The sequence below is a fragment of the Acinonyx jubatus genome, chromosome C1, assembly GCF_027475565.1.
Source record: "Acinonyx jubatus isolate Ajub_Pintada_27869175 chromosome C1, VMU_Ajub_asm_v1.0, whole genome shotgun sequence".
In the NCBI taxonomy this organism is placed as follows: Eukaryota; Metazoa; Chordata; class Mammalia; order Carnivora; family Felidae; genus Acinonyx; species Acinonyx jubatus.
The window spans coordinates 2,052,050-2,075,273 of record NC_069381.1 but is presented as its reverse complement, the minus strand read 5'-3'; the positions used below and the strand labels follow the sequence as shown (position 1 = coordinate 2,075,273).

At 53.8% G+C, this 23,224-nt stretch overlaps 1 protein-coding gene across 4 annotated transcripts; it reads left to right on the top strand.

The window, feature by feature from the left end:
* Nucleotides 1-54: 54 nt before the first annotated feature.
* On the top strand, nucleotides 55-22,811 carry WRAP73 (WD repeat containing, antisense to TP73). 4 transcript variants are annotated; one of them, XM_027060642.2, is made up of 12 exons: nucleotides 136-391; nucleotides 3,959-4,111; nucleotides 4,639-4,755; nucleotides 10,259-10,331; nucleotides 11,586-11,689; nucleotides 12,452-12,538; nucleotides 12,835-12,969; nucleotides 13,049-13,126; nucleotides 20,505-20,610; nucleotides 21,369-21,494; nucleotides 21,922-22,113; nucleotides 22,460-22,811. In XM_027060642.2, the coding sequence occupies exons 1-12, from the start codon at nucleotides 323-325 to the stop codon at nucleotides 22,600-22,602; spliced, it is 1,383 nt and encodes a 460-aa protein (XP_026916443.1). In that variant the 5' UTR covers nucleotides 136-322; the 3' UTR covers nucleotides 22,603-22,811. The 4 variants fall into 4 exon arrangements, with proteins under 4 accessions (XP_053061911.1, XP_026916444.1, XP_053061904.1 ...); XM_053205936.1 differs by lacking the exon at nucleotides 22,460-22,811 and having other exon boundaries at nucleotides 55-391; nucleotides 21,369-21,560; nucleotides 21,922-22,061; XM_053205929.1 differs by lacking the exon at nucleotides 13,049-13,126 and having other exon boundaries at nucleotides 109-391.
* The last annotated feature ends 413 nt before the right edge of the window (nucleotides 22,812-23,224 follow it).

The window sequence follows — 23,224 nt, the reverse complement described above, 5'->3', positions numbered from 1 at the left end:
GGGTACTTTTTTGGTGTTTGTCCCATACAGTATCTGAGAGCATTTTCCCACAAAAATGATTCGTTGTTTGCCTGAAATTCAACTTGAGCGCGCGTCCCGCGTTTTCGGTGTCAACCCTCGCTGGGGGGCGGATCGTCTTGGTGGCGAGAAGCGCGGCGGCGCGGGAACGCGCGAACTACAAGCCCCACAATGCCGCGCGGGCACCCGGGGCTCTGATAGGCTGCGAGGTGCTTCCGCCCTCCGTCACTTCCGGCCGCGGTGTTGGCGGTTGCCGCAGACCCGGCTGGAGTGGAGCGCCCGGGGCCGGGGGTCGGAGGCCGCCATGAACTTCTCCGAGGTGTTCAAGCTCTCCGGCCTGCTCTGCAAGTTCTCCCCGGACGGCAAGTACCTGGTGAGCGGCCGCGGGGCCCGGGAGGAGGGGGCAGCTTGGGGGGGCCGCCGGTGCGGGCCTCAAGCAGGGGCCCCGGGCTGACACCCGAGGCTGGGGACCCAGGGCACGTGACCCCGGCTGACACCCGAGGCAGGGGACCCTGGGCTGGGGACTCGGACGGGGGCCCCGGGCGGACACAGAGGCAGGCGCCCTGGAGCAGGGGACCCAGGGCACGTGACCCGGGCGGACACCGGAGCTGGGGACTTGACAGATGCCCCAAGCAGGGGCCCCGGGGGAATGGGGTGTGGGCAGGTGCCAGCCTCCCTACACCCCAGTTTCCATCTGTCAGAGGCAGGTAATGGCAGTGTTGTCGTCACACATTTGAGGGTACAGAGGATATCAGCTCGTTGTTGTAATTTTGACACATGGGGGGACATGCCTAGTTCTGTTGGCTGTAACTTGGTGCAGCGACTGTCTTTACTAGTCCTCCCCGCCCCCCACCATATGGCAAATAAGCGATTGAAATAACCAGCAGTCTCTGCCCGGATGAGTCCAGTCGTCCGCACTGCTGTTTATTCGAACGATTGGGATTCGAGCTGTTCATCCGGGGGGGGGGGGGCGACCAAATGCTGCTGAAATCGCTGAGCCAGTCTGTGCAGGAAACACACCAGCATCATCAGTGTGTATCCTCGGGACCTGGCGGTATGATTGGCACTGGAAGTCCATTCAGGAAAAGATCAGCCTTATAGAAAGTGTGTCTGTTAAAAAAAAAAAAAAAAGAGAGAGAGTGTGTCTGTTTAGTTCTGTATGTTAACTCACCGATGCTTCCTGACTTCTTTTCAGTTTGAACCTGAACATTCCTGTTCTTTGTGCAGCTCTTTGAAACTGGAACTCCTTTGTGGAGGTATTATCCTAAATACATAAATTAGCATTCTGCTGAGAGATACACGATGTCTTCAGCTTCAAGTTCACCCCCAGAAACCGTTGCGTATTTTTTGAAGTGCTCCCCATAAATTCGTTGTTTAAAAAAATCGTCTATGAAAATTCCAGTGAATTATAAAGAGAGAGACTATGTTCCTTTGCTTCGTTTTGGTGCCTTTTTTTTTTTTTTTTGGCTTCTCCACCCTGGTGGAAATATGGTGTTACTGGAGTCTTGTTCTTCGAAGCTCTATCCTAAATCCTGAAGAAAGTAGGTCTGTGTTGCCGTTTTTAATATCTTGCAACAGATCTGATCATGGTTTTTCCATGCCAGGACACATACTCCCTGTCTTAAGGAGCTCATTGTAACTGATGACAAAGCTACAATGTGACACATGTTCTCACCTGAAGTTACCCTCCCCTTCTCCTTTTTACAAGGAAGACTCATGAGGTGTGTTTTTTAAACTTTATTTTTGAGAGTGAGAGCGTACGAGTGGGGGAGGGGCAGAGAGAGGAGAGAGAGAGAGAGAGAGAGAGAGAGAGAGAGGGGGGGGGGGGAGGGAGAGGGAGAGAGAGAATCCCAAGCAGGCTCCTTGTCAGCGTCATGGAGCCCACGGCTCAAACTCACAGAACTCACACTCCCTCACAAACCATGAGATCACAAGGAGCTCCCCAGGCGCCCCGAGGTTTTTTTCAAAAGGAAAAGGAAGGTTTGGAAAAGGAAAGGAAAAGGTTTGTAAAACACAAACCAATAATTGAGTTTGATCTTGATAAAAACGAAGCAATTAACATTTAAAAATCAGTTCTTGGGGTGCCTGGGTGGCCCAGTCAGTTAAGCATCTGACTTTGGCTCAGGTCATGATCTCGGGGTGTATGAGTTCGAGCCCAGTTTTGGGCTCTGTGCTGACAGCTCAGAGCCTGGAGCTGCTTCGGATTCTCTATCTTCCTCTCTCTCTCTGCCCTTCCACTGCTCGCTCACTCTCCCTCTCTCCCTCTCTCAAAACTAAACATTAAAAAAAAAATTTTTTTAAAACCAGTTCTTGATTTTTAAACTATAATATAATCTAAAATCAGATGAGTAGACCCAAATAATTTGCTTAGATATGGATATTATTAACAAAGGTGGACACAGACTGCCTCTTCAAGAAAACAGGATTAACGCTTAAACATCTTCACGGTCAGTACTCAGAATAAGTCCCCGCAGTGGAAGAGAAACCTCCCTGCGTCCCCTCCTGTGTCAGGAAAGCGTCAGCCTGCTGCTGCTCCTCGCCTCTGCTGTCCCGCGGCTGCTGTTACACTCGCCGCACTGCTGACACTTGCAGGAGCTGGGGGTGTGTCACAGCACACAAGCCCCCAGGACACCAGCGGGTGCCACACAGCTCGATTCTGGCACCGTCCCCCTGGAGACCCGAGGTGGACCGCCCACCCGCTGCATTTTTTTTTAATGTTTATTTTCTTGTTTATTTTATTTTATTTTTTTTTCATTTTTGAGAGATAGAGAAAGAGCATGAGCAGGGGCGCGGCAGAGAGGGGGGCAGGATCTGCAGCGGGCTCTGTGCTGACAGCAGTGAGCCCGATGTGGGGCTGGAACTCCTGAAGCGTGAGATCGTGACGTGAGCCAAAGGCGGGTGCTTCACCAGCTGTGCCCCCCACGCGCCCCTGTGCCCCCCACTTCAGATTCCAGCCAGAGCTGCGGGTCCTCGAGCTCCCCACAACTTCCGTCTGCCTGGGCCACCAGTCAGAGGCTCCCACAGCCCCCTCCTCGGGTTCGGCTGATTTGCCAGCGTGGCTCACAGAACTCAGACACTTGTGCTAAAGGAGACCAGAGAGGATCCAGGTGAACAGCCAGGTGAAGAGATCCAGAAGACAAGGTCCAGGAGGGTCCCGAGTGCAGGAGCCGCTGTCCCCGTGGGGGTGGGTGCGTCACCTGCCCTGTGTGCCTGTGTTCACCGGCCTGGAGCTCTCTGAACACTGCCCTGTTGGCATTTTACAGAGGATTCCTCGTGATGAATTATTAACTCCGCTTCCAGCCCCTCTCCACTCTCTGGAGAAGGGGGAGTGGGACTGAACATTCCAAGCTTCTAATCATGGCTGGTATTTCTGGTGGCCAGGAGCCCACTTAGAGTTGCCTCGTTAGAACAAAAGACGCTCCTACCACCCAGGACGTTTCAAGGACTCGAGGAGTCCTGTGCCAGGGCCTGGGGGCAGGGACAAATACGTATTTTCTGTTGCCTCGTCCTTATGTCTCCGTGGTCCTTCTCACCAAGGACCCTGAGGCCCCCGTCCGCACTCCCTGTGCCTTGTCTGCCGGTGGTTAAAGCAGCAGAGTGCTGGCTTAGTTCACAGAAGAGCTGGTCCCACGCTGTGTCCTGCTTTAGTTTTTAAGACGCGAGTCAGAAAGTAAAAAATGACCTAGTAGAGAGTTTTAACAGAATGTCTTATCCTGGAGCAACGTCAACACCTAGTTTGTGTATTTCAACCTTGTCTTTTCGTGAACCCTTATCCTTAGAGGGGGTGACAGTCTGTGAACATGAGGCCGTCCAGGCAGGAAATACATCCGGAAGGACAGAGGGAGCTAGAATTCCTGGACGGAGGGGAGCACCGGCTCCTGAGCTCCCTTCCCTTAGACTGTTAGACCATCAAGGGCTTTTTTTTCCCCCCCGTTTTTAGGCTTCTTGCGTCCAGTACCGCGTAGTGGTCCGGGATGTGCACACCCTCCAGATCCTTCACCTGTACACGTGCCTGGACCAGATCCAGCACATCGAGTGGTCGGCGGACTCCCTCTTCATCCTGTGCGCCATGTACAAGCGGGGACAGGTTCAGGTGCGCCGTCCGCGGGGCTCCGAGCCAGGGGCTCTTGCCTGAGGGTAACCGGGAAGGGGCAGCCTCTTCTGTGCCCTTGTAGTTTGAGAAAAAAGGCGAGGTGGCTCAAGCCGGTTTCGTCTTAAAATTATAACGGTTCCCTAATAGCTTAAGTACTTTGAAAACAGGAAAACACTTAACTAGCCTTAATGTGTCATCAGGTAGAATTCAGTAAGAGGAAGTGTCCGCAGACAGCTGTCTAGAAGCTTGGGCCTCATGGGTTTGGGGAAGTGCGAAGATGCGTTTCTAGCAGATCTGAAGTTTCCCCGAAGGAGCTTGGAGGGCTGGCGAAGGGCTTTAAAACCACCACTGTGAAGTCCCCCGGGAGCGTGGCTTTTGTGCCGCGGTCCGGCTCCAGCCCTGCCTCGTGGCGGATGTGGAAACGCGCCCTGTGTCCTGACCGTGTGCCGTTGAACCGGCTGTTTTCCCGCTTGACGCGCGTGCGCTCATGTGTTGTGGGTCTGCGTTTCTGTCCGTTGCGAATCCAGGTGTGGTCCCTGGAGCAGCCGGAGTGGCACTGCAGGATCGACGAGGGCTCGGCCGGGCTGGTGGCCTCCTGCTGGAGCCCCGACGGCCGCCACATCCTCAACACAACCGAGTTCCACGTAAGTGCAAAGGCCCCGGGCACGCGTCGTCGAGCGGAGGAGGGTGACTCCTCGCGCCTTTCTCCGGAAATTGCTGGGTAGCGGCCAGGCGGGTGAATTTTGGAGAACGATGTGTATCTTTCAGATATGTATATACATATATGGGGAGAGAGGGAGAGACGGAGAAAGATGTGTGTCTTAGGTCGACACGGTTGTTATATGATCTTTCTGCCCAAATTTAAGGAAAAGTAACGTGGGTTTTAAATGACAGGATTTAAGAATTAAACAGTTCCTTTACTTCGGGGGTAGAAGATGAATTCACTACGATCGACTTTACATCTTTAAGATGCCTGACCTGTGACCACCGGTCGCTGCTGCGTCCTGTCCGAGCCTCGCTGGGGCTCCCCCCCCCCCAAAGTTAGGGAATTTGCACATATAAGGTGTTGGGGTAGAAGGTCTTTGGTGTCAGCAGTGTTGTTTTCAAAGACAGAAAAATGCGCAGATCCCGTTAACGATGTGCCTTTTGAGGGGGCGTCATGACCCAGCGTGTGGGCCGAACCCCCAGGCCTGGGCTGCCTGGTGCCCTGCAGGAGCCCCGCCCCAGGCTGCAGAGGGGACAGTGCATGCGTGTGGTGAGGGCGAGTGTCTGTGCCCAGCCGTGAGGGTGCCGGGCGACCCTGAGGGATGTCATCATCGGGTCTTTTTCAAGTTGGCATCATGTGGGAGAAGGTCTGTGTCCAGCCGTGAGGGGGCGGCTGAGTCGGCCGCCTCAGACGGCCGTGTGGCTTCACGTACCTTCTGTTTCGGTTTAAGACCCGCTTTTGATGTGGCGTCTGCTCATACAGGCTGTCGGAGACTGAGCAGGACGCAGGGCACTTGGTTTCCTTGCGGTGCACATGGTGACTTTTCATTCATTCATTCATTTTTTTTTTATATTTTATTTTATTTTATTTATTTATTTTTTTAATGTTTATTTATTTCTGAGAGAGACAGAGACAGAATGCGAGTGGCTTAGCGGCAGAGAGAGAGGACGACACAGAATCCAAAGCAGGCTCCAGGCTCCAGGCTCCGAGCTGTCAGCACAGAGCCCGACGCGGGGCCCGAACCCACGAGCCGCGAGATCATGACCTGAGCTGGAGTCGGACGCTCAACCGACTGAGCCACCCAGGCGCCCCCATTCATTCATTTTTAATTTGAGAGAGAGTGGGGGTGGGGGCAGAGAGAGAGGGAGGGAGGGAGAGAGAATCTTGAGCAGGCTCCATATGCTTGGTGCAGAGCCCAGTGAGAGGCTCGATCTCACGCGAGATCATGACCTGAGCTGAAATCCGGAGTCAGACAGAAAGTGGACCGAGACCCAGAGCTGCACATGTTGGCCTTTTAAAGACGTTTGCAACTTGGAAGTTTTCAGACGTGTTGAACTGTTTATACGGCCTCACCCGACAGTCTCCGTGATTAGAATTCTTGGGGCCAGAATCCAGTGTCCAGACGGGCGTGTGCCAGGGCCTCCCTGCCTCCCGTACACGAATGTGACAGGCCCTTTGCACAGGGTCCCCGAGGGTGAAGCACTGTGTGCCCCACCCCACCCCCGAGGCCCAGAGCAGGGCTGCCTGCATGCCCCACAGAGGCGGGACGGACCCTGGGTTCTGTGTTAACCCGTTCTTGCTTCCCTTTGGGTCGTGTGTGTGTGTGTGCGTGTGTGTGTGTGTGCGCGCGCACACGTGTGCGCATGCACAACGAGCGTATACACTGTTGCTTGCTTTGCATCTGTTTCCAGTTTGCTGACGTGAGTTCGTCCTCTGTGTTCCCGGGTGGTTCTCTTTGCCCTCGGTGTTCGTCCGTCTGGAAGGTGTGGCTCACTCGGCTGTTCCTCGCAGGGGAAGTCACGGCACACCCGTCTGCCCTCTGCTGCTGCCGGTGTTCAAGGGGGTAGGGGCCACGGTGCCGGGAGTATATTGTACGTGACCTATATTGAGGCACCCTGTCGGGGGTAGCCTGGGGGACTGCCTGCTTATAGTAGATGGCATTCGACTTTCCAAAGCTTTTTATCGGGATTTAAACTGACTGCCAGTCCTGGGGCGCCTGGGGGGCTCAGTCGGTTAAGCGTCTGACTTTGGCTCAGGTCATAACCTCACAGTTCGTGGGTTCGAGCCCCGAGTCAGGCTTTGTGCTGACAGCTCAGAGCCTGGAGCCTGCTTCGGATTCGGTCTCCTCCCCACCCCCCACTCTCTCTCTGCCCCTCTGCTGCTAGCACTCTGTCTCTCCCAAAATTAAATAAACATAAAAAAAGAAAAATGAGTGAAATTCTAATTTCCTTCTAAGTTCATTCAAGTTCCTGACAACACGAGTCTAATTTTATTTACTATTATTATTTTTTAAAGTTTTATTTTTATTTAAGTAATCTCTACATCCAACATGGGGCTTGAACTCACAACACGGAGATCGCGAGTCACATACTTCCCCAACTGAGCCAGCCAGGTGCCCCAGCATGAATCTAACTTTAAAAAACAACTTCGGGGCCACGGGGGTGGCTCTGTCGGTTGAGCGTCCAACCTCAGCTCGGGTCATGATCTCTCGGTTTGTGAGTTTGAGCCCCGCGTCGGGCTCTGTGCTGACAGCTCGGACCCTGGAGCCTGCTTCGGATTCTGGGTCTCCCTCTCTCTCTGCCCCTAACCCACTCGCATTCTGTCTCTGTCTCTCTCAAAAATAAGTAGATAGATAGATAGATAGGTGATAGATAGGTAGCTGCCAGGCCAGTGGAGCTACAGAGGAAGTGCATTGTGGTTTTACTTGTTTCCTGACTATTAGTGAGGTTGAGTGCTTTCATACCTTGTTTTACACACATGCACACTCTCGCACACTTGATTAATATGCGCTTCAGGTTCCTGTGGACTGTGTGGTGTGAGGAAGAGATCCACGTCTATGTTTTTCCCAACGACGTTTATCAAGAACTGAATTTCTTTATGTTTGCATAAAATTTCCGATTTTCCTTCCTCTTCCGCTGTTGGCACGCCGGTTTGCCGTGCCACACTGCTTACGTCCCCGGGTTTGTAGCGTGTCGGTGTCTGTGGGGCTGCCCCCTCCCGTTGCCCTTGTGGTGTTGGTTTGTTTACTGTACTTGTGAGGTGCTGTTACCAGCTGCGCTCGGACTGAGGATGTTATGTCCTCACGGCCAGTGGAGCCTTGATTGTAACTCATCGTTCGTGGTCCCTCGTGGATCTTTTTGCCTCACAAACCTGTTCTGTCAGCTGTTCGCCTAGCCTGTGGCTCTCGTGGTTTTTCTTTTTCACTCCTGTTACTTTGCCACCTTCCCGTGTCCTTAAATTTCAGTGTCTGTCTGTGTTGTAAACAGCCCGTAGCTGCCTCAAAAAAAAATAAGCCGAAAACCTTTTTCTTACGTGTCCACAACGCCAGTTAAAACCACCGACGAGCACCATTCACCCCTTGAGGCGCGCAGCTCAGCCAGGACGTGGACAGCCCCGTCCGCGCCCGCAGCTGCTCCCGGATGGCCACTGCCTGCTTCTCGGTCGGTGGGGCCACGTGGCGTGGGGGGCTCTGTGTTTGGCCTCTGTCACTCAGCGCTGTGCTGTCACTGAGGGTATCAGTGGCGGTCCCTCGTGGCCGGGCGCCATTCCGTGGCACGGGGACACGGCATCTGCTTTCCGTCCACCATCTGGCAGGCCGTGGGCGCTTTCCCGTGGGCGCCGTCCGGGACGAGCTGCTGGGACGCACGTCATTTGACTTGGGTAAATCCCTAGGAGGGGGTGCCAGGGGGGCACATGCGGAGCGCTTCAGGAAACTGCCAGCTGCTCTCCAACGTGGCTGCCCCCCCAGGTTGGAGCTCAGGTGTCTACACTCTCACGACCCTCGGCACGCATCAGTGCGGTTTTCTGCTGTAGTCAGTCTTGTGTCGTGGTGTCTCCCTGTGGTTTTTTGTTTTTGTTTTTGTTTTAAGTTTATTTATTTTGAGAAAGAGAGAGACAGAGAGCACAAGTGGGGAAGAGGCAGAGAGAGAGAGACAGAGAGAGAGAGAGAATCCCAAGCAGGCTCCTAGCTGTCGGCACACAGCCCGACACGGGGCTCGATCTCCCAAACCCAGAGATCATGACCTGAGCTGAAGTCGGACGCCCAGCCACCTGAGCCTCCCGGACGCCCCTGCCTGTGGTTTTAGTTTGCATTGTCCTCATGACTAATGCCATTAGACCTCTGTCACATGCCCGTTATCGTAGGACTTGTCTGGTGGTTTCTTGGTCGGGCGGCTAGCCACGTTACTCAACTGTGAAGTTTCTTCTACTGTGTTCTGGATGCAGTCCTTTCCTAGACACGCGCCTGGCAAGTGTTTTCCTCCTCCAGGTTGCCCTCTCAGTTAGTTAGCAGCTTCTTTTAAAGAGCAGAAGTGTTTCCTTTTAATGGAGTCTGACGGATCAGGTTTTTGGTTTTTTGGTTTTTTGTGTGTTTTTTTTATGTTTTGTGCATCTAAAGAAATCCCCACCCAACCCAAGATCCAAAAAGAGTTTATTCTGTTTTCTTCTACAAGTTTTATGGTGTGGGCTCCTAAGTGTAGACATAGGACCTATTTTGAGTTTAGATCTTTTCCACTCGCGCTTCTGTCAAAAACCCGTTGCCTGTGTGTGTGCAGGTCTGTTTCCGGATTCTGTCTTGTTCCACTGACCTATGAGCCTCGCGTTGTGCGAACAGCATACTCTCTGATTATTGTACTTCACAGTAAATCTGGAAACCAGGTCAGTGTGTTTTCCAGCATTGTCCTTGTTCAGAGTCAGCTGTTGGACGCTCGTCAAGTAGTGAACTGCCACGTCAGCCAACGGGAAGGGCACGGAGACAGTTTTTAGAAACAAAACTAGGAATCGGGGTTAAGAAATTCTGGTTATTCCCTTTTAAACTCTAATGGGATCTAGGGGGTCATAGAACCTCAATATTAGATGTAAATGTAGACGGGTGTTTGAACGCTTTAAAGCTATACTGTGGGGCTCTTCCTGGGGACGGGTGTCCGTGACCACCCCGCCAGGCACGCGGGCGGGAGAGGAGGGGCCGGCCGGCTGACAGAGCAGTCACCCCCAGAAACCCTGTGGGGAAGCAGCCGTGCAGCGAGGCCACCGCGCGGGCCCTTCTGCCCCCACCTCCTGCTCACGAGTCTGCGGAGGCAGAGGACCAAGCAGGTTGACCTCGCTCAGTCCCCGGGACACCCAGCGTCCTGGACAGCTTGCCTGCCGGCGTCTGCACGTTTGTTACGAGACGAAAACCGCAGTTACTTTGAAATTTTAAACTAAATGCACTTACATTCGACTTTGTGCTGCTCACGCGATACTGTTACAAAAAGAAAACCAAACACCAGGAGCATGAAATTAAAGGAGGGAGACTGGGGTGGGGGGGGGACACCCAGCAGCAACTGCTGTTCTCACTTCTGCAGTAAACCTCTTACTGGGTCACTGATGCCTGTCTATGACTTAACCGCCGTCTTCCCAGCTGCTAAGCCGGCACCGTTTCTCTTTCCCCTTCTCCTCGACAGCTGCGGATAACTGTCTGGTCCTTGTGCACAAAGTCCGTGTCTTACATCAAATACCCCAAAGCCTGTCAGCAGGGTGAGTCGGCCGAAGCTGATGTGAAAGCTGTTTCTTTGTTGTTTTTGTTCAGGGCCCGGGGGTGGGGGGGGGGTGGGGGGGGTGGGGGAGAGGGACACTTTTTTAATACGGAAAATTTACGGGCACAGTAGTCTCAGCGGCTTATCAGCGTGTGGCCAGCTTCTTTCTCTGCGCCCCAGACCAGCTGATGCGTCTCTGTGAATAGTTCCGTGTGTGTCTCCCGAGGACAAGGGCTCCCCTTTCAAGATAGAGCCACAGTGGTTTAAAGGACCTCAGAGGAGTAGGCTTTACGTGCGGTTCCCTTCCTGTCGTAGGACTGGGGATCAGGTCCCTCCGGTTGATGTGTGTCCCAGGACCTGCCCCCCTCCCCCCCCCCCCCCCCCCCCCCCCAGTTCTGCACTTCAAGCCTCCAGACTTCTGTTGGCCAGCTCTGTGGTCTCTGTGCCGGGGAGAGGGCGGCCACCCCGCCCAGCCGGCCACCGCGGGACTCGGTTGGACCGCGGAGAGCGAGTGGGGTGCCCATCCCTGAATCGTGAAGTTGCCGCGATAGGTGCAGACAGCAGCGCCTTGTGTGTTCTTGTGGCTCACGAAGTGTGAGCTGGGGCCTGGGGCCTTGCGACTAACACAGAACGGAAAATACGGTTTCACGTTTTCAACCAAAGCTTATTTCTAAACTCCGACCTTACGTTTTCTTCTCCCGAGTAATTCAAAAGTACACGTAGGAAGTTGGGGGCCTGCGTGGCTCAGTCGGCCGGCTGAGGGTCCGCCTTGGGCTCAGCTGGTGATCTCTGCGCTCCCAGGTTCAAGCCCCACGTGGGGCTCTGTGCTGTCGGGGGCGGAGTCCGCTTCGGTTCCCGTCTCCCGCTCTCTCTGCCACCGCCCCCCCCCCCCAGCTGTTGCTTTCTCTCGGTCTCAAAAGTAAATAAGATATTCTTTTAAAAAAGTAAAACTGGGTGTGATGAGAAGCTGACAAGCTGGCTGAGCTCCCTACGATTTGTGCTCCAAAAACGACGATCCGTCAGGAGCTGCATTTTCAGTGACACTTTGTGGTTCTTCGGGGGCCCGGTTCCTGCGGTTTTCCGTCAGATCCCTTGCCGGTCGGTGGGGGGCGCGGGGGGGCAGGTGGGGTGCCTGGGCTGCTGCACCGAGGCCGCGGTCTCGCTCTCCGCCCCGCCGGTCCCTCACCGTGACCCCTGCCTCTGGTTCCTCCCCGCTCCCTGGGGCTGCAGCGGGGTGTCCCTCTCCTCCCGCCAGGGGTCTCCTTTACCCGGGACGGCCGCTACATGGCGCTGGCGGAGCGGCGCGACTGCCAGGACCACGTGAGCGTCTTTGTCTGCAGCGACTGGCAGCTCCTGCGGGTAGGGGGTGCGCTGCCGGCCGCGGGGCGGGGGCAGCTGACGCCTCGCGTCTCTGAGGCCCCGGGCACCTTTGGGAGAGGACGCGGCAGCGCCATCTCCTGGCGGGCGGGTCCCGGGGGGGGGGGGGGGGGGGGGGAGGGGGGCTGCCGGTGAGCGGGGCGGCCACAGGCCATTGGCGTGAGCCGCTGTCCTCTTGTTAGGGCCGGGCGGTTCGCCCAGGGGCTGCTGCCCCTGGAGGGTCTGCTCTGGGCCAGCCTCCAGGGGCCCCGGCCGGGTGCGCGGGGCCCTCCTCCCCTGGCCGGGCTCAGCTCCAGGGGCCGGGTGGGTGCGGAAAGGCCTTCGGACTGGCAGTGCCCCTCCTTGCCAGAGCACGGAGGCGGCCCCATCGACCTGGGCACGGGGTGTCCTGGCGGGATCTCGCCCGAGCTGATCTTCCAGGAGTGAGGCCGAGCCAGGCGGGAAGGGGGAGGGAGGCGGGGGCGGGGGCGGGGGGGGGGGTGGTGCCAGGCGGCGGGAGCTGCGTCACAGCCAGCGGTGCTGGGGCACTGTCCTGCCCGGTGGGCTCCGGCCGCGTGCTGGCCCGCCTGGGGCCTCCTGAGTGCTCAGGCAGGATTTTAACGACGGAAGGACAGGGCTGGAGACATTGTCCATTTCTGTACGAGGAAATTAAATACGAAACGTGTTCCCAACGTCAGTGATAAAATGTGTATTTGTTCAAGAAAACACTTTCGAATTTAATGTTTCCCTGTCTTGCTTTGGAAGCACTTTGACACAGAGACCCAGGACCTCGCAGGGATTGAGTGGGCCCCAAACGGCTGTGTGCTGGCAGTGTGGGACACCTGCCTGGAGGTATGCAGGGTGACCAGGCAGACCCTGTGTGTTGGGGTGCTTTGACCTGTGTTTACCTGACGCTTTCTGAATGTGGAGGCTCGGTCGGCTCACCAGGCTCCGATGCCAAGCCCAGCCGTTTGACCAGCGAGTCCTTACGTTTGTGGCCAAGGTCCCCACTGTCCCCTCTGCGGGAGGGCCTGTCCCGCTCCACCGGTCTTCCTTCTGACCTCCCGCTGGCCATCGGCTGTGTCCCCATTCCACCCCCCCCATGCTCCGGTCAGGGTGAGCGTCAACATCTGCACTGTCTCCCGCAGTACAAGGTCCTGCTCTACTCCTTGGACGGCCGGCTCTTGTCCGCGTACTGTGCCTACGAGTGGTCCCTGGGCATCAAGTCTGTGGCCTGGAGCCCCAGCAGTCAGTTCCTGGCCATCGGAAGCTATGACGGGAAGGTGAGACCCAGTAGCACACGTGGAGATGCTGCGGGCACGGCGCCCGCCAGGGGCTCTCACGCGCACTCTCTCCCCTTAGGTGCGCATCCTTAATCACGTGACTTGGAAAATGATCACAGAGTTCGGGCACCCAGCCACCATTAACAATCCCAAAATAGTAAGTCTGGAATGCATCCCCCTCCCCTCCCCTCCCCTCCCTTCCCTTCCTTCCTTTTTTTTTTTTTTTGAAATTTATTGTCAACTTGCTTTCCATACAACACCCAGGGCTCATCCCAACAGGTGCCCTCCTCAGTGCCCATCACCCACTTTCCCCTCCCTCCCACCCCCCATAAACCCTCAGTTTGTTCTCAGCTTTTAGAAGTCTCTTATGTTTTGGCTCCCTCCCTCTCTAACCATTTTTCCCCCCTTCTCCTCCCCCCTGGTCTTCTGTTAAGTTTCTCAGGATCCACATAAGAGTGAAAACATACGGTATCTGTCTTTCTCTGTATGGCTTATTTCACTTAGCATAACACTCTCCAGTTCCATCCATGTTGCTACAAAGGGCCAGATTTCATTCTTTCTCATTGCCACGTAGTATTTCATTGTATATATAAACCACATCTTCTTTATCCATTCGTCAGTTGATGGACATTTAGGCTCTGTCCATAATTTGGCTATTGTTGAAAGTGCTGCTATAAGCATTGGGGCACAAGTGCCCCTCTGCATCAGCACTCCTGGATCCCTTGGGTAAATTCCTAGCAGTGCTATTGCTGGGTCATAGGGTAGGTCTATTTTTAATTTTCTGAGGAACCTCCACACTGTTTTCCAGAGCGGCTGCACCAGTTTGCATTCCCACCAACAGTGCAAGAGGGTTCCCATTTCTCCACATCCTCTCCAGCATCTATAGTCTCCTGATTTGTTCCTTTTAGCCACTCTGACCGGCGTGAGGTGGTGTCTCAGTGTGGTTTTGATTTTTATTTCCCTGATGAGGAGCGACGTTGAGCACCTTTTCATGTGCCCGTTGGCCATCTGGATGTCTTCTTTAGAGAAGTGTCTATTCATGTCTTCTGTCCATTTCTTCACTGGATTATTTGTTTTTCGGGTGTGGAGTTTGGTGAGTTCTTTATAGATTTGGATACTAGCCCTTTGTCCAGTGTGTCATTTGCAAATATCTTTTCCCATTCCGTTGGTTGCCTTTTAGTTTTGTTGATTGTTTCCTTTGCTGTGCAGAAGCTTTTTATCTTCATGAGGTCCCAGTAGTTCGTTTTTGCTTTTAATTCCCTTGCCTTTGGGGATGTGTCAAGTAAGAAATTGCTGCGGCTGAAGTCAGAGAGGTTTTTCCCTGCTTTCTCCTCTAGGGTTTTGATGGTTTCCTGTCTCACATTCAGGTCCTTCATCCATTTTGAGTTTGTTTTTGTGAATGGTGTGAGAAAGTGGTCTAGTTTCATCCTTCTGCATGTTGCTGTCCAGTTCTCCCAGCACCATTTGTTAAAGAGACTGTCTTTTTTCCATTGGATGTTCTTTCCTGCTTTGTCAAAGATTAGCTGGCCATATTTTTGTGGGTCTAGTTCTGGGGTTTCTGTTCTATTCCATTGGTCTATGTGTCTGTTTTTGTTTTTTGTTTTTGTTTTTTAACATTTATTTATTTTTGAGACAGAGAGAGACAGAGCATGAGCAGGGGAGGGTCAGAGAGAGAGGGAGACACAGAATCCGAAACAGGCTCCAGGCTCCGAGCTGTCAGCACAGAGCCCGACGCGGGGCTTGGGTTCACAGACCGCGAGATCATGACCTGAGCCGAAGTCGGACGCCCAACCGACTGAGCCACCCAGGCGCCCCTATGTGTCTGTTTTTGTGCCGATACCATGCTATCCTGATGATTACAGCTTTGTAGCAGAGGCTAAAGTCTGGGATTGTGATGCCTCCTGCTTTGATTTTCTTCTTCAGTATTACTTTGCCTTATTCGGGATCTTTTGTGGTTCCATACAAATTTTAGGATTGCTTGTTCTAGCTTCAAGAAGAATGCTGGTGCAATTTTGATTGGGATTGCATTGAATGTGTAGATGGCTTTGGGTAGTATTGACATTTTAACAATATTTATTCTTTCAGTCCATGAGCACGGAATGTTTTTCCATTTCTTTGTAACTTCTTCAATTTCCTTCATAAGGTTTCTGTAGCTTTCAGCATACAGATCTTTTACATCTTTGGTTAGGTTTATTCCTAGGTATTTTATGCTTCTTGGTGCAGTTGTGAATGGGATCAGTTTCTTTATTTGTCTTTCTGTTGCCTCATTATTAGCGTAGAAGAATGCAACTGATTTCTGTACATTGATTTTGTATCCTGCGACTTTGATGAATTCATGTATCAGTTGTAGCAGACTTTTGATGGAGTCTGTCAGGTTTTCCATGTACAATATGTCATCTGCAAAGAGTGAAAGCTTGACTTCATCTTTGCCAATTTTGATGCCTTTGATTTCCTTTTGTTGTCTGATTGCTGATGCTAGCACTTCCAACACTGTGTTAAACAACAGCGGTGAGAGTGGACATCCCTGTCATGTTCCTGATCTCAGGGAAAAAGCTCTCAGTTTTTCCCCATTGAGGATGATACTAGCTGTGGGCTTTTCATAAATGGCTTTTATGCTGTTTAAGGTATGTTCCTTCTATCCCGACTTTCTCGAGGGTTTTTATTAAGAAAGGATGCTGAATTTTGTCAAATGCTTTTTCTGCATCGATTGACATGATCATATGGTTCTTATCTTTTCTTTTATTAATGTGATGTATCACATTGATTGATTTGCGAATGTTGAACCAGCCCTGCAGCCCTGGAATGAATCCCACTTGATCATGGTGAATAATTCTTTTTATTTGCTTTTGAATTCGATTTGCTAGTATCTTATTGAGAATTTTGCATCCATATTCATCAGGGATATTGGCCTGTAGTTCTCTTTTTTTACTGGGTCTCTGTCTGGTTTAGGAATCAAAGTAATGCTGGCTTCATAGAATGAGTCTGGAAGTTTTCCTTCCCTTTCTATTTTTTGGAACAGCTTGAGAAGGATAGGTATTATCTCTGCTTTAAATGTCTGGTAGAATTCCCCTGGGAAGCCATCTGGTCCTGGACTGTTATTTGTTGGGAGATTTTGGATAACTGATTCAATTTCTTCGCTGGTTATGGGTCTGTTCAAGCTTTTTATTTCCTCCTGATTGCGTTTTGGAAGTGTGTGCGTGTTTAGGAATGTGTCCATTTCTCCCAGGTTGTCCAGTTTGTTGGCATGTAATTTTTCATAGTATTCCCTGATAATTGCTTGTATTTCTGAGGGATTGGTTGTAATAATTCCATTTTCATTCATGATTTTATCTATTTGGGTCATCTCCCTTTTCTTTTTGAGAAGCCTGGCTAGAGGTTTATCAATTTTGTTTATTTTTTCAAAAAACCAACTCTTGGTTTCATTGATCTGCTCTACAGTTTTTTTAGATTCTATATTGTTTATTTCTGCTCTGATCTTTATTATTTCCCTTCTTCTGCTGGATTTGGGGTGTCTTTGCTGTTCTGCTTCTATTTCCTTTAGGTGCGCTGTTAGATTTTGTAGTTGGGATTTTTCTTGTTTCTTGAGATAAGCCTGGATTGCAATGTATTTTCCTCTCAGGACTACCTTTGCTGCATCCCAAAGTGTTTGGATTGTTGTATTTTCATTTTCATTTGTTTCCATATATTTTTTAATTTCTTCTCTAATTGCCAGGTTGACCCATTCATTCTTTAGTAGGGTGTTCTTTAACCTCCATGCTTTTGGAGGTTTTCCAGATGTTTTCCTGTTGTTGATTTCAAGCTTCAGAGCATTGTGGTCTGAAAGTATGCATGGTATGATCTCAATTCTTGTATACTTATGAAGGGCTGTTTTGTGACCCAGTATGTGATCTATCTTGGAGAAGGTTCCATGTGCACTCGAGAAGAAAGTATATTCTGTTGCTTTGGGATGCAGAGTTCTAAATATATCTATCAAGTCCATCTGATCCAGTGTATCATTCAGGGCCCTTGTTTTTTTATTGATCCTGTGTCTAGATGATCTGTCTAACGTTGTAAATGGAGTATTAAAGTCCCCTGCAATTACCACATTCTTATCAATAAGGTTGCTTATGTTTTTGATTAATTGTTTTATATATTTGGGGGCTCCCGTATTCGGTGCATAGACATTTATAATTGTTAGCTCTTCCTGATGGATAGACCCTATAATGATTATATAATGCCCTTCTTCATCTCTTGTTACAGCCTTTAATTTGAAGTCTAGTTTGTCTGATATACGTATGGCTACTCCAGCTTTCTTTTGACTTCCAGTAGCATGATAGATAGTTCTCCATCCCCTCACTTTCAATCTGAAGGTGTCCTCAGGTCTAAAATGAGTCTCTTGTAGACAGCAAATCGATGGGTCTTGTTTTTTTTTATCCATTCTGATACCCTATGTCTTTTGATTGGCGCATTTAGTCCGTTTACATTCAGTGTTGTTATGGAAAGATATGGGTTTAGAGTTATTATGTTATCTAGAGATTTCATGCTTGTAATGGTGTCTCTGGTCCTTTGTGGTCCTTGCAACATTTCATTCACAGAGTCCCCCTTAGGGTCTCTTGTAGAGCTCGTTTAGTGATGATGAGTTCCTTCAGTTTTTGTTTGTTTGAGGAAACCTTTATTTCTCCTTCTATTTTGAATGACAGACTTGCTGGGTAAAGGATTCTTGGCTGCATTATTTTTCCTGTTCATCACATTGAAGATTTCCTGCCATTCCTGTCTGGCCTGCCAAGTTGCAGTAGATAGGTCTGCTGCTACCCTTATGTGTCTACCTTTGTACGTTAAGGCCCGTTTATCCCTAGCTGCTTTCAGAATTCTCTCTTTGTCCTTGTATTTTGTCAGTTTCACTATGATATATTGTGCAGAAGATCGATTCAAGTTACATCTGAAGGGAGTTCTCTGTGCCTCTTGGATTTCAGTGCCTTTTTCCTTCCCCAGATCAGGGAAGTTCTCAGCTATGATTTCTTCAAGTATGTCTTCAGCACCTTTCCCTCTCTCTTCCACCTGTGGAATCCCAATTATACATATGTTATTACATTTAATTGTGTCACTTAGTTCTCTAAGTCTCCCCTCATACTCCTGGATTTTTTTTATCTCTCTTTTTCTTAGCTCCCTCTTTTTCCATAATTTTATCTTCCAATTCACCTGTTCTCTCCTCTGCCTCTTCAATCCGAGCTGTGGTCGCCTCCATTTTATTTTGCAGCTCATTTATAGCATTTTTAGCTCCTCCTGACTGTTCCTTAGTCCCTTGATCTCTGTAGCAATAGATTCTCTGCTGTCCTCTATACTGTTTTCAAGCCCAGCGATTAATTTTATGACTATTATTCTAAATTCACTTTCTGCTGTATTGCTTAAATCGTTTTTGATCAGTTCGTTAGCTGTCGCTGTTTTCTGGAGTTTCTTTTGAGGAGGATTCCTGCGTTTCGTCATTTTGGATCGTCCCTGGGGTGGCGCGGATCTGCAGGGCACTTCCCCCCCCCGTGCTGTCTGGAGTAACTTGCGTTGGTGGGCGGGGCCGCAGTCAGAGCCGCTGTCTGTCCCCAGCCCACCGCTGGGGCCACAGTCAGACCGGTGGGTACCTTATCTCCCCCTCTCCCAGGGGCAGGACTCCCTGTGGAGTGGCGTGGCCCCTGTCCGGGCTACTTGCACACTGCCAGGCTTGTGGTGCTGCTTCGATGGGATCTGGCGTATTAGCTGGGGTGGATCCGCAAGGTGCACAGGGGTGGGAGGAGCAGGCTCAGCTCGCTTTTCCTTCGGTGATCCGCTTCAGGAGGAGCCCTGCGGCACCGGGAGGGAGGCCGACCCGTCGGAGGGATGGATCCGCAGAAGCACAGCGTTGGGTGTTGGCGCGGTGCAAGCAAGTTCCGTGACAGGAACTGGTTCCCTTTGGGATTTTGGCTGGGGGGTGGGCGAGGGAGAAGGCGCTTCCCAGCGCCTTTGTTCCCCGCCAAGCTGCGCTCTGTCGTCCGGGGCTCAACAACGCTCCCTCCCGTTGTCCTCCGGCCCTCCCGTTCTCCGAGCAGAGCTGTTAGCTTATAACCTTCCAGATGTTAAGTCTCACTGGCTGACAGAACACACCCCGTCCGGCCCCTCCGCTTTTGCCAGCCACACTCGGGGGCTCTGCCTTGCCGGGCGGGCTGGCTGCCCCTCCACCGCCCCAGCTCCCTCCCGCCAGTCTGTGGAGCGTGCACCGCCCCTCCGCCCTTCCTACCTTCTTCCGTGGGCCTGTCGTCTGCGCTTGGCTCCGGAGAGTCTGTTCTGCTAGTCTTCTCGTGGTTATCGGGGTAAATTAGGCAAATGTGGGTAGAATCTAAGCGATCAGCAGGACGCGCTGAGCCCAGCGTCGTCCTTCGCCGCCATCTTCCTCCCTCCCTGGAATGCAGGTTTCTATTTGAGCCACATTTGGAGAAGGGAGGTAGAAAAAGTCTTTTTTCACTTTACATTATTCATGATGATGTCGGTACTCACATCACCAGAAACTTCCGTTACGGTAACATTTCAAATGTTCGACTCGACCAATTCCCAAAGGATCCGAGGTGGTGTCCTTGCCCTGCCCTCCCCACTCCCCAGGTGGGTCACTCTCAGGTCTGTTCCTGCCCTCGGCAGAGTACCCAGGGTCCCTCACCCACAAGCACCGGGCGTTTGGGGCTGGAGAAGCAGACCTGAGAAGTGGGGGGCAGGTGTCCCTGGGGCAGGCAGGGACGGTCACGGGGTCAGGGGCCAGGAAGAAGTGATACGGCATCGGAGGGAGGAGCAGTTCTGGCAGCAAGAACAGGAAGTACAAAGGGCCTGAGGCGGGCATGTGTGTCCTTTTTAGCAGGGGACAGACAGACCCCAACCTTGGGGAGCTGTCCCACACGTGGGAAATATGAGGGAGGCCACCAGGAGTAGGGCTGCAGGTAGCCGTGTGGAAGGGGAGGGGAGGGGGAGGGGACAGCTGGGGAGGCGAGGCTGGGGCGGAGGTCCTGAGGTGGGACCTGGCTGGAGGTGCAGGCCCGTGAAGCCATCCATGGTTGTGGGAGGCCGAGGCCGAGCAGGCCAACCACGTGGGCCGCGAAGGGTTTGCTCGGCCCTCCCGGCCTGCAGCTCGAGCTCGTTCTGAGGCCAGGGGGCAGCCGGGCTGCCTCACCGCCTCGGCCTCATGGGCCCATCAGGCTTCGGGACACAGATGTCCCCTCGTTCCCAGGACCTGCGTCTGTCACTTGGCACCACTGAGACGCTTGTGTCCTCACTGGCGAGCGGTCGGTTGGGCGCGTACGAACCCGCAGCCAGCACAGGCCACTCCCCCGAGGGGCGGGCTCGGGTGGGGCTTGGGGTGGGACCCACGCCGGGCGCCCCCGCGGCGGAGTGGGCGCCGGTGGCCCGGCGTCTCCGTGTCCGTCACCGGGAACGGCAGCGCCTCACGTCGAGGTCCAGCATCACCACTACCCGGTGCGTCACCACCTCTGCTCCTGCGTGTCATGTGCGGGCGGTGGTGGTGGCAGGACCGTCGTGTCTTCCAGGTCGTGTACAAGGAAGCCGAGAAGACTCCGCGGCTGGCGCCGGGCCGCCTGGCCTTCCCCCCGCCCAGAGCAGCGGCCGGCGTGGCCTCCCCTGCGGAGACCAAGTGTGAGCAGTTGGGGGGGGGCGGGGTTGCTCCCTCGTTTGCCAGCAACACCTCCCGGCTTGTGTCCTCCCACCTGCAGGTCACTAGACTCGCCTGATGGGGGGGAGGGGGGGGGTTCCGTCGCGTCGGGAGGGCTGGCGGTCCCAGTGTGACAGGCGGCGCCCTGCAGGTGGTTCTTTAAGGAACAGTAAGATGCCCTTGGAGGAGCCAGAGGGGGTGGGGCTGCGGAACTGGCCGCGGGTCCTGGGCAGGTGGCCTGTGCCTCAGTCCCGGCATCGGTACGGTGGGCTAACGAGGTACAGGAGGTGGGAGAGCAGCCCCCGGGTCGTGTGGTGTCCGCGGCCCAGTCCCGCTCAGTAAGCACCCCGGACGGAGGCGGGGTGGGGGAGGGACACAGCCAGCACACCCGCTCACCTGGCGTTCCATCATCACCTTACCGCCTTTTGCCGTGAGTTTTATAATGGCTTTTTGTTTTTCTTAAGTTTTTTAGAGCAGTTTAGGTGTATGGCAAAACCGAGGGGAAGGCACGGAGTTGCCACACCCCTGCCCGCTCACACGTGGTCTCTCCGCTACACAGACCCCGCCACGGGGGCACCTGGCGCGCTGACCCGCAACACGGGCTCCAGTGCCGTGGCCGGGTCCCCTTAAGCCTGTTTCCATAGAATCTTGCCTCCGTGGGTTAACGCGAAGTCCTCTTCCTTCCGTCTGAACTGAGTGGACGAGGCCAGCGGCTCCTGTCCCCTCCCTTTCTGTGTTCTAGATGAGATCGCCTCCGTGCCAGTCTCCTTACAGACCCTGAAGCCTGTTGCCGACAGAGCGAACCCGAAAATCGGCATCGGAGCGCTGGCCTTCAGCCCGGACAGCTACTTCCTGGCGACGAGAAGCGGTCAGTGGCCGCGCTCGCGGGCCATGCCCCTCCCCGTTTCCTCCGGTGCCCAGGCATGAAGACCGGGTGAGCGAAACCCCGGTGACGGGCCTCCGGCATGTCGCGTCCTCCTGCCAGGACGCTGTGCCCACAGAAGCTTCCGGAGGCACGGTGTCTTGGCGCCTCCGCCCGCTGCTTGCCATCGGGTGAAGAGCAGGGTCCGGGCGCCACCACAGCCATGGCCCGTTTCGTGCGGGAAGGGGGCTCACGTGTTTTGAGGGCTGTAAAAACCGCCAAACCCGCCCTTGTGGGCTCTAAGCCTGGGCGGGGGGACCGTCCGGCTCGTAGACACCGGAGCAGCCACGTCCACGAGGCTTGTGGCCTGCCCCCCCAGCGTGCATCTCAGGCGGGGACACTGAAGCAGGGTGTCCACGTCTTCCCTCCTCAGACAGTGTCCCGAACGCCGTCTGGATCTGGGACATTCAGAAGCTGAGGCTCTTCGTGGTGCTGGAGCAGCTGTCCCCCGTGCGCTCCTTCCAGTGGGACCCGCAGCAGCCCCGGCTGGCCATCTGCACGGGAGGCGGCAAGGTGTACCTGTGGTCGCCAGCGGGCTGCGTGTCCGTGCAGGTGCCTGGGGAAGGTGAGCGCAGTGGCGCTTGTGACCGGCTGTAGGCAGAACCCTAACAGATGAGTCCCTCCCAGCCGACCTGGGCACCGTGGCTCATGTGGGCGACCGCCTCGGGTGTACGGTCGGAGTCCCTCTGGGCACATCCGGGGAGACCTCAGGCCGGTCCCCGGCATCACACACCGGGTGGGGGTCCACCGCTCCGAGCTCTCACGGGACACAGAGATGCCCACCCGAGTTGAGCTTTGGGGCTGCAGCTGGGTCTCTCCAGGCCTGTCCTTCGGCTACAGGATTTGGGGCCGCGCTCACCCTGGGACCCTGGCCTCACCCTTTCACCCTCCGGCTGCCTCTCTTTCTCCAGGTGACTTTCAGGTGCTTTCTCTGTGCTGGCATTTAAACGGGGACTCACTGGCCCTCCTCAGTAAGGACCACTTCTGCCTGTGTTTCCTGGAAACCGAGGACAGGGTTGGCACGGCCTTTGGACGGCCAGGTGACCACACGTAGGACCTGCGAGTGCCCGGGCCCGGCCGAGACGAGAGAACACCGCGGCACGTGGCAGCTATGGGGAAGGTGCGGGGCTTCTGGGGGGCGGGGGGTGCTCCCCAACAGTGGCCCAGATGAAATGACCGGCTTTTACTTTTGTATAGCATTCCTGTAAATATGTATGGTATGAAACTGATTTTTATTTAAAATAAACATTTGCTAACTCATGAGACGGCTGATGCTGGTTTTCGTGACAGGTTTAAGTCATAGGAAGGTTTTCTGGTTTGTTTCAGGTTTTGGGTTCACGGTCTTACAGAAAGTCACTGACCCCAGGCAGCAACTTCCCCCTCAGACAGACATCCTGCGCTGTTCTGGCGCCCCCGTTCCTGGTCACTGAACCTTCTGGAGAGCGGGCTCGGTTTTCACATGGGGTGCGTGCTGGAGCGCGGGGACAGGAGCTGCCGGCCCCAGGGCCATCCGGTCAAGGCCGGCTCCGCACAGAGTCCCCCCACCTGGACTCGTCTTCCTAAAAGCTAGACAGTTGGCCCACCACTCTGGGTTTTTCTGTGAGCGAACTCAGGGGACCATACTTCCCTAGCATCCTCCTGAACGTGCACAGCAAGGTGGCAGGTTTACAAAGCTT